The following is a 10,046-nucleotide window of genomic DNA, read 5'->3' on the forward strand; positions in this document are numbered from 1 at the left end:
TGCCAACTCGCTCAGTTCTCCTAAACTAGACCAATCCGGGCTAGACTAGCCTGTTGGCATTTTTTTATAGAGAAAAGTCTGTGAGCACCAAATGCTCAAGCCGAGACTTGAACCCTGATGAACTGGCTGCAAACTCTCACGCCCTGCCATGCTCAGTTCTCGTCCATTCATTACTAATTAGTCGCTATACAATAGTTTCCACGCGTTAACTATCCAATAATAATCCCCTGCCTTCCTTGACCCAGTCGCCGCCACTCGTTGATATATCATCTGTATCTGTGCGTCTCTCTTCTCTCAGGTCTCAGCAGCATCATCGCCGTCATTTACAGCTTTATCGACCCATAGCCCATAGGCCATAGCCAATTAGCCATATGGCAACCAAATCGACTCAAAGCACGGGACCTTCATTCTTCAACTTCCTAAAGGAAGGCCTCCTGCTCCCGACCCGCAACCGGAGGCTCTTCTTGGCGGTCTACGCCATCATCATCGCCTCCACCGCGCTGCTCCTCCTCGGCGGCGACCTCGCCGTCCAGCCCCTCGCCGACGAGATCCAGCTCGACGCCAAGGCGCTGAACAGCACCGACCCCGGCAGCCCGGACTTTGCCAAGCTCGTGCAGGAGATCCAGGATGACACCAAGGCGCTCCTGCTCGTGGGCGCGGGGTACCTCCTGCTCGCTGTCGTCGTCAGCTCGGCCGTCCGGATCGTCCTCCTCTTCGCCGCCGTCTCGACGTACTCCGGCGAGGAGCAGCACGCTACCTTGGGCTTGGGCGCGCTCCTGGGGAAAGCCAAGGCGCAGCTCAAGGGCCCTCTGATCACGCTCGCCTTCGTCTACGTCCTGGAGATCGTCTGCACCGTGCTTCTGGCGTTCGTGGGCGCGCTTCTCGGCGTCCTCATGGTCATGCTGAAGCAGTACTTCGCGGTGCTCCTCCTGGCGTCAATTCTAATCCTCGCTGCGGCCACCGTCTTCCTCGTGTACTTCTCTTTCCTGTGCTCTTTCAGCATCGTCGTGGCGGTGGCCGAGCCCGGCTGCCACGGCGCGGCGGCGCTAGGCAAGGCGTGGAGGCTGGCCAAGGGGAAGAGGAGGCAGGTCGTGCTGTACGTCGCCGTTACCGGTGCCCTGGCCGCCGTCTTATCGCCGGTGCACACGCTCGCAAGGACATGCGCGGGTGATCATAGCGTCGCGCTTGGGCTGCTCCTGGGTTTTGTGTACGCGGCTCTGATGGCACTCGTGCAGTTGTTCGCCGTCTGCGCCATGACCGCGTTCTACTACGAGCGCAAAGAGAACAGCGAGAACCAGTTGGGGGCTACTGGATACGCCAAGTTGTCCACGGAAGAAGCAACCGCTTGATCATTCTACTTGTCATCCCGATTGGTTGCCATGTAATTTCCGCTTGTCGGGCAAGCCAGATTGTTCTGCTATAGTACAGTATATGTTTTTCTTTCGGAATGCACCTATACTACTATATAATGTAACTTGTCGGGCTTCGCTTGTAGGCAGTGTAGCTTGTTACATATCTTTCCCTAATCTTTATCTTTACCTAATCTCTACCTCTCTATCTCTATCTCTACCTAATCTTTATCTTTATCTAATAATAAAGCAAATTGGGTTTCTTTCGTGAGTAAATAGCATAAAACTACTACTTTACAGGCTAGAGTTCCAAAAAACTGCCGGTTTTTAATTTTTCTCAGATAACTACCAAATGAGTGGTCGGCTGTTTCAAAAAACTTAAATCATCGAGTGCTTTATGATTAATCGTGATTATCACAGTTCAGACCCGCACCTAAACAAACGTCTGTTTGACCGTTTGTTTGACTGTTACCTGACACATAGGGCCCACATGTCAATGTATCCCCTTCCTCATCTCTTTCTTCTCTCCCTCTCCTCTGATCTCTCTCACTCGAGCACGGAGCCACCCACTCCGGCGATGTGACGAGCAGGCGAGCAGGGCAGCGCGGAAGCTGTGGTCGGAGGCGAAGACACGCGCGGTGGCACGCTGCAGTAGGAGGTGGGCATGCACTGGTGCTACTCGATCTGAAGCATGGGTGCCATGGCGGCCGCTGCTCCTTCCCGCTGCTATGTGTTGCTCGTGCCAACGCCCTTGCCGCTGCTTCTATCTACCTTCTGCTGCTCCTTGCAGCTAGCTTCTGCTGCTCCTTACCACCGCCACTGCTTCCTGCTACTCCTTGCCGCCGTTGTAGCTACTTGATGTCGTTGCCGCCGCCGCTATTACCTGCTGCCGTGTGCCTCCTCTCCTCCTCTTCTCCTCTCATCTTCCCTGAGACTTCCTCGAGGACGACAGACGGGAGCTCCGCGGCGGGGCCATGGCTGCTGGCCGGCTAGCTCTCGATCCGAAGCACAGCCACGCGAGGACCCGATTGATTTTTCCAAATTTGTTCAGGGGCCCGATTGCTTTCTAAAAATTTTGCAGGGACCGATTGCTATTTGTAGAAAATATATGAGGGAGAGACATTGACATGTGGGTCCCATATATCAGTTAACAGTCAAACAAACAGTCAAACAGACGATTTGTTTAGGTGCGGGCCCGAACTGTCATAATCACGATTAATCGTAAAGTACTCGAAGATTTGGGTTTTTTGAAACAGCCGACCACCCATTTGGTATTTATCTGAGAAAAATTAAAAATCGGTAGTTTTTTAAAACCCTAGCCTGTAAAGTAGTAGTTTTATGCTATTTACTCTTCTTTCGTCCGTCATAGCATTTTTTCAGAGAAGTCCCTCTATTTCAGAGAATTCAACCCGCAGTCCCGTTTTAAGTTAAAACGAAGCGTTATTTTCATATTTTACATAGAAGTTCCTATCTTTTTTTGAAATCAACCCGCCGTCCGGATTTAAGTCACACCCGAACCGTTATTTTACAGTTTTCGAAAAAAATCCTGATGTTTTAGGTAATTCATCCACGGATCATATTTAAGTCAAACAAATGCTTTTTACAATCATCCATATCTTTTAAACCGTAACTCCGATTTGAACATGTTATATATGAAATTTGATTAGAAAATATGTACAATATGAATATGAGATTATTTTTACCTGTTATGTATTTTTAAATATTATTTTAGAATATATTTGAGTCAAACCAAATGATTTTCTAAATTACCTGTATCTTTTAAACCGTAACTTCGATTTTAACATATTATACATGAAATTTTATTAGAAAAATGTGTGAAATCTAAATATGATGTTAATTTTACCTGTTAAGTATTTTAAAATATTGTTATGGAAGAAAAACTTATAATTTATAGCGCAAGATCCGTTTTTCATACCGGCGGCGATCCGGATTGCAAATAAATACCCCACTATAACCATATACGGAAAAGAAAATATTGATAACTACACGTGCATACCTCTGAAAAATGTCGCAAGGGAAAACAACAGATTTCTCATCGCGAGAGTGAGAGAAAGCGAGCGAGCGAGAGAGAGAAAGAGAGAGAGAGAGGGGGGAGAGAGAGGGAGAGAGAGAGGAGAGAGAGGGAGAGAGAGACGCCTTAGGATTAACCATATTCAACACACGTTTTTTGTTGTTTTGTGTGAACACCGAGGCCATCGCCGGCGAGGGTGAGAAGAAGGATAAGCGGCAACACAAATATGATGCCTCGCAAAAATAAAGGAGATGGACCTATTGTGGTCTTGAGTGATGTTTTTTTTAAAGTAACTAGGGATTTTATTCAAAGTTCAACACCTCCGGAATACAAGCAATATCAGGGAGGATCCCTAGCCACACGTGGCGGCCCACCGGCAGAGACGCAGCTCCTTTAGCAACCGAGTGGGCCTCGAAATTATGTTCTCTACGTTCAAAACGAAAGTTAACTGAATTGAAAAAGTTCCTAGTAACTTGAATCTCCTGCAGAACTGAAGAGTACACTGGTATTGCATGTTGATTTATGTTGGAGATCACTTCTAAACAGTCTGATGCAATCAGCAGGTCCTGCAGGTTCAGATCATTAGCAAGGGCAAGTGCCTCACTGCACGCATGTGCCTCCAAGCTCGCCGGGTCAGTCAAACCCTCGAGAACTAAAGCTGAAGCGCCAAGAAACTTGCCAGTCCTGTCTCGACACACCACGGCTGCCGCTCCCTTGTCGCCCAGAGTTGATATGGCGCCATCACAGTTTAGCTTCGCTGCTTCTCCATCGGGTGGTAGCCATGCCCGCGCTCTGGGAGCCGCCGGTGCTGGTGTTGATCGTGATTTTTGTGCTTCGACAATGTCCAGCTCCTCCAAAAAACGCCTTATGAAGTTCATGGTTGACAATGGACTTTGAAACTCATTGTCATGGATTGCCTTTCTGCGAGCCCACCAAATAGCCCACATTATAACAAGAACTCGCGTTAAATCCTATTGGGAGGTCGATTCAAACAGCCAGAACAACCATAGCCTTGCGTCGACATTTTGATTTTAGATTACATGCTCCAGGAGCTCCTCGTCCCCCAATGCCCAGACACATCTAGCCATGCGGCAACTCAGTAATGAGTGCCGCCAGGTATCTTCCACGGCTCCACAGATTGAACAAGCCGGTGTGTCCGCCATGTTTCTCTCGTGACGGACTAGCCCCGTAGGGATTGATGTGTATGCTAGCCTCCAAACAAAAACCCTGATCTTGGAAGGAACCCGCACTTTCCAGAGCTGCGACCAAGAGCTTTTGTCTGCTGAAATGTTGGAGTGCCCCGGTCGATGATCAAGCCAGTCCTTCCTCTGTGCCTTAACTGCAGATATCATTCGATAAGCCGAACGCACCGAAAAGACTCCCCTCTTATCGTAATGCCATGCCCAAAAGTCTTCATGAACTCGTGTGCTCAATGGTATGTTCAGAATAACTTCGACATCGGGGCAATAAAATGATCCATTATCACATGCTTGTTCCATGATCTGGTAGTGGAATCGATTAACTCAGAGACTAGTATTGGTGGAGTGGCCGACCTCGCACAAATTGGTCGTAGCTTGTAGTCCCTCGGAAGACAATTTTGTTGCCATATGTTGGTATGTGTTCCCGACCCAATAAGCTTGATGAGGCCCTGCGACAGAACATCTCTCCCCTCCAGAATGGAGCGCCAGACCTGGGACAGACCTGCACCCAAGACGGCATCCAACATATTGCAATCTGGAAAGTACCTGGCTTTTAGGATACGAGCACTTAGCGCCCTGGATCCTGCAGGAGCCTCCAAGCTTGGCGCGCAAGTAAGGTGTCACGCCCAATATGCGACCCTATCCAAAAGGAACTCGAAGGTCCCACCAAGGATAGACCCGCATATTGAAACGCTTTTGCAAGGTGGATATCATTACATTAACATTACATAATATATGGGGATACATACAAGAGGCAAACAATGCCACACGAATACAACATCACAATACATGAGAGCATCATCCGACTACAGATGAAACACAAACAGAAACTCAAACGACATCCACCCTGCTAGCCCAGGCTGCCGACCTGGAACCTATCCCCTGATCGAAGAAGCAGAAGAAGAACTCCAATACAAGCAAACATCGCTCTCGCGTCATGATCATCGCAGAACCTGCACCTGCACCTGTTGTTGTAGTAATCTGTGAGCCACGAGGACTCAGCAATCCCATTACCATGGGTATCAAGACTAGCAAAGCTTAAAGGGAAAGGAAGGGGTAGAGTGGTGAGGCAGCAGCAGTGACTAAGCATGATATGGTGGCTAACATATGCAAATAAGAGCGAGAAGAGAAGCAAAGGAACGGTCATCAACTAGTAATGATCAAGAAGTGATCCTGAACTCGTACTTACATCAAACATAACCCAAAACCGTGTTCACTTCCCGGACTCCGCCGAAAAGAGACCATCACGGCCACACACGCGGTTGATGCGTTTTAATTCGGATCTGGTGTCAAGTTATCTACAACCGGACATTAACAAATTCCCATCTGCCAATAACCGCAGGCACGGCTTTCGAAAGATTATACCCTGCAGGGGTGTCCCAACTTAGCCCATGACAAGCTCTCGCGATCAACGAAGGAATAGACCTTCTCCCAGGAAGACCGATCAGACTCGGAATCCCGGTTTACAAGATATTTCGACAATGGTAAAACAAGACCAGCAAAGCCTCCCGCTGTGCCGACAAATCCCGATAGGAGCTGCACATATCTCGTTCTCAGGGCACACCGGATTGTCCAAACTTCCGGTAGGCCAGCCCAGAGTTGCCCCTGGTGGCCACCGGCGGTTGACAGGTTGGACCAACACTCACAATGAGCACTGGTCCGGGGGGGGGATAAAATAAAGATGACCCTTGAGAGCGCGACTCCCAAGGGAAAAAGAGCTAGGTGAGGCAAATGGTAAAATCAAGGTTGGGCCTTGCTGGAGGAGTTTTATTCAAAGCGAACTGTCAAGGGGGTCCCATAAATCACCCGACCGCGTAAGGAACGCAAAATCCGGGAACATAACACCGGTATGACAGAAACTAGGGCGGCAAGAGTGGAACAAAACACCAGGCAAAAGGCCGAGTCTTCCACCCTTTACCAAGTATATAGATGCATTAATAATATAAGAGATATTGTGATATCCCAACCAAAATCCTGTCCACCATGGAGAAATCTTCAACTTCACCTGCAACTAGCAACACTATAAGAGGGTCTGAGCAAAGCGGTGACATAGCCAAACAACAGTTTGCTTAGGAAAGGTGTCAAAGGTTAGAGGTTCATGGCAATATGGGAGGCTTGATAAACAAGTAATAGGTAGCGCAGCATAGCGATAGAACGAAGCAACTAGCATAGCAATGATAGTAGTGAGATCCAGGGTAGCGGTCATCTTGCCTGAAATCCCGTTAGGAAGAAGAACGAGTCCATGAAGAAGACGAACTGATGAAGCCACGAAGACGAACCAAGCGTAGACGAACGAGTCCTCATGATCGCAACGAAACGGGAACTATCGAGAAGAAGCACACAACATAGTAAACACACCACACATGCACAAGGCATGATGCACAACAAGCATGATGCAAGACAAGACTACATGAAGCTACTCATGGCAAGAGATTATGCAAACAAGAGCAACACATCAAGGCAAGTTTAAATGAGGCCGGGAACAACATATAACCATTCCGGTAAGTCCTCATATGCATATTTCGAAGTTGGTCCAGATCTGAAAAAACCTTATGTTCAAGTTGTTAAACAGCAAGTTAAGATGCACAAAGATGATCTACACGAGCTCTAGTCAAGTTACATATAAAGTTCATTTAGTTCGGAGCTACGGCATAGAAGATATGAGCAACACAAGTTAAACATGTCATTGATGTAAAATGCATACAAACATCAAGCAAACACCTCAAAACAAGGATGCAACATGATAATATGAAGCTACATGCAATTCTAAGCAAGTTTCATATAGAGCACACTCAAAACGAAGCAACGGTTCAACACACACATGAAACAAGTTTAAAGGACAAGCTGTCCAAAACAGCAACTAGACATATTGCAAGCACCAAAACAATATGCTACAGGACCTCAACAAGAAAACAAAAGGCATGGGCATGATGTACAGGTAAAGCATAACAAAACATGAACACTGAGCTATCTCCAGAAATCACTAGAACATGCTCAAACACACATGGTAAGATTGCAAGTTATAATAATTTCAGACTTTGCAGAAAATAACATCACGATGCAATATTTAGAGCTATCAACCAAAATGTTACAGGAACTTATAATGGCAAACAAAGGCATGGCATGAATCTACTAAATGCATAGATCAAAAGTCCCTTACTGACCATAAGCCAAAAAGGATCAGAAAATATGATGGCACCCACGTAAACATAGCAAGTTATTATACAGATTCATACATGGCAGAAACAGAATTATGAAGGCATGTAAATGAGCTTGTGCAACTCACTACAGAGCAATAAATGGCATGTCAAGACACCCAATAGTAATAACACATATTTGTGAAGCTAAGCATGGCAATAGCAAGTTCATAGGGTGCATGGATCACTAGGAAAACACATGGCAACAACTGAACTTAATGTTAACAGGCTAACAACAACATTATGAAGCAACTTTAGAGCAAGATTACAACAAGCTACAACAACCTATAAATGAAACCAGGGGCATGGATGGATAGAGAAAGACATGTGGATCAAAACATATTTAGTGATCATCTCCAGATTATGCATAGAATGATTAGTAGCAACATGTTCATATAGCATCACGAAATAACAGATTCAGCCTAGCAAAACAGCAACATCATGTACCCTACTTAACAAGCTCGATTCACTCACCACAAGACATTGCATGACAAGATAAGCATAGAATCATCAAGAAGACATGTTTGTGAAACAAACCAAGTCAAGAACAAGGTCATAGCATGCAAGGATCAACTATAGCAACCTTGGCAAAATTGAATAACATGTAAACAATCTGCCAGGAAACATTTTGAAGCAAACGTAGAGCACGAAAATGACATGCTACACTACTCCATAATTGCAACCAAGGGCATGAATGGATATACAATAACCATATATTCAAAACACCCTTACTGAAGTATCTCAAAATATGCATGGATCTCTCTGTAGCATCAAGTTTACATGGCATCAAAATAACAGCAGAACAGGGACTAGAATCAGCAACATCACGATGCCTAGTTTGCATGCTTGTGCTAGTCACCACATTGATCAGAAAAATACATGGCATACACCCCTTTAAATATGGCATGGTATAGTTCAAAGCACATGTAGACATCAACCTCATAGGATGCACACATCAATCATGGCAAAAATGACAAAAGAGCTCGTTCTGTTAACGGACAGGAGAAAACATTATGAAGCACTCTTACAACGATGATTCAAGCATCAAGATGAGCTCAAATGAATATGATGCAATGGAATGAAATGATGAACTCGTCGAGGCGAACAATTTGACATATTACACGCACGAAACGGAGCTACATGCCCAGAGATACGATGCAACGAACATGGCATGAAAATTACTGCAGATCTGGGACTTTGCAGAATTTCACCTCGGGGAAAAAGCTGGACGGGGCGATCCGGGACGGGGCGCAGGGACGGAGCTCGGCGAGGGGCGCGGGGAGGCGCGGCCGGGCGCTGGACGGCGGCGGGCGGCGCGGGCCGGCGGCGTGCGGAACGCCGGCGAGCAAGGCGACGGGGCGCGGGGCCGGGCGGGCCAGGCGGCGGCGGCGCGCGCGCGGGCTCGCGTGGGCCCGCGGCGGGCCTGGCGGGCCGCGGCGGCGCGTGGGACGGGGAGGGACAGGTGGCGGGCGTGGGTTGGCTGGGGGGAGCGGGGCGGACATGTCCGGGCGGATCCGGACGTGTCCGGCGGTGGAGAGGAGCGGGGCTAGGGTTTCGGGGGAAAACATCCGCGAAAATGAAGAGGGAGGACGTTTTTATAGCTAGAGGGAGCTATGAGAGTCCAAATGAGGAGTGGTTTTCGGCCACGCGATCGTGATCGAACGACCGAGAGCATGGAGGGGAGTTTGCTGGCTTTTGGGCCACTTTGGAAGGGTGTTGGGCTGCAAAGAGAAAGGGGGCTTTACGGTTACCCGGTTAACCGTTGGAGTACCAAACGACCTCCAAATGGCACGAAACTTGACAGGCGGTCTACCGGTGCTATACCAAGGCCACTTGGCAAGCCTCGGACCATTCCGAGAAAGTTTAATACCCGCACACGAAGAGAGGCAAGAAGGGGACGCCGGATGACATAGAAGCGCCGGATTGCAAAACGGACAGCGGGGAAAATGTTCGGATGCATGAGACGAACACGTATGCAAAATGAAATGCACATGATGACATGATAAAATGCAACGCAAGCAAATGACATGGCAATGAAGGCGAATGACTGGCAGACACCTGGCGCATTGGATCCGGGGCGTTACAACACTCCTCCACTAACAAGAGATCTCGTCCCGAGATCTTAGGACCGAGACGGAAGGGAAAAGGGATGAGGTGAAACAAGAATTCAAGAGAAGAGGTAAAGAATCGAGAGCACTCGAGGAAAAGAGAGGAACGATGAGAATGACGAGAATCGAAAGCTCACGGAATCAGATAGACTATGAAACCA

At 47.7% G+C, this 10,046-nt stretch overlaps 1 protein-coding gene across 1 annotated transcript; it reads left to right on the forward strand.

Annotated features, from left to right (window-relative positions):
* Positions 1-286: 286 nt before the first annotated feature.
* On the forward strand, positions 287-1,526 carry LOC119318934. The gene has a single exon (XM_037593484.1). It carries the CDS (start codon positions 372-374, stop codon positions 1,347-1,349), a length of 978 nt encoding a protein of 325 aa, XP_037449381.1. The 5' UTR covers positions 287-371; the 3' UTR covers positions 1,350-1,526.
* Positions 1,527-10,046: the final 8,520 nt, after the last annotated feature.

This window comes from Triticum dicoccoides, chromosome 1B (genome assembly GCF_002162155.2).
Source record: "Triticum dicoccoides isolate Atlit2015 ecotype Zavitan chromosome 1B, WEW_v2.0, whole genome shotgun sequence".
NCBI classification, from domain to species: domain Eukaryota; kingdom Viridiplantae; phylum Streptophyta; class Magnoliopsida; order Poales; family Poaceae; genus Triticum; species Triticum dicoccoides.

What these genes read in the sequence shown, in the direction of transcription:
- LOC119318934 (XM_037593484.1), top strand. Translation starts at nt 372, where the DNA reads ATGGCAACCAAATCGACTCAAAGCACGGGACCTTCATTCTTCAACTTC.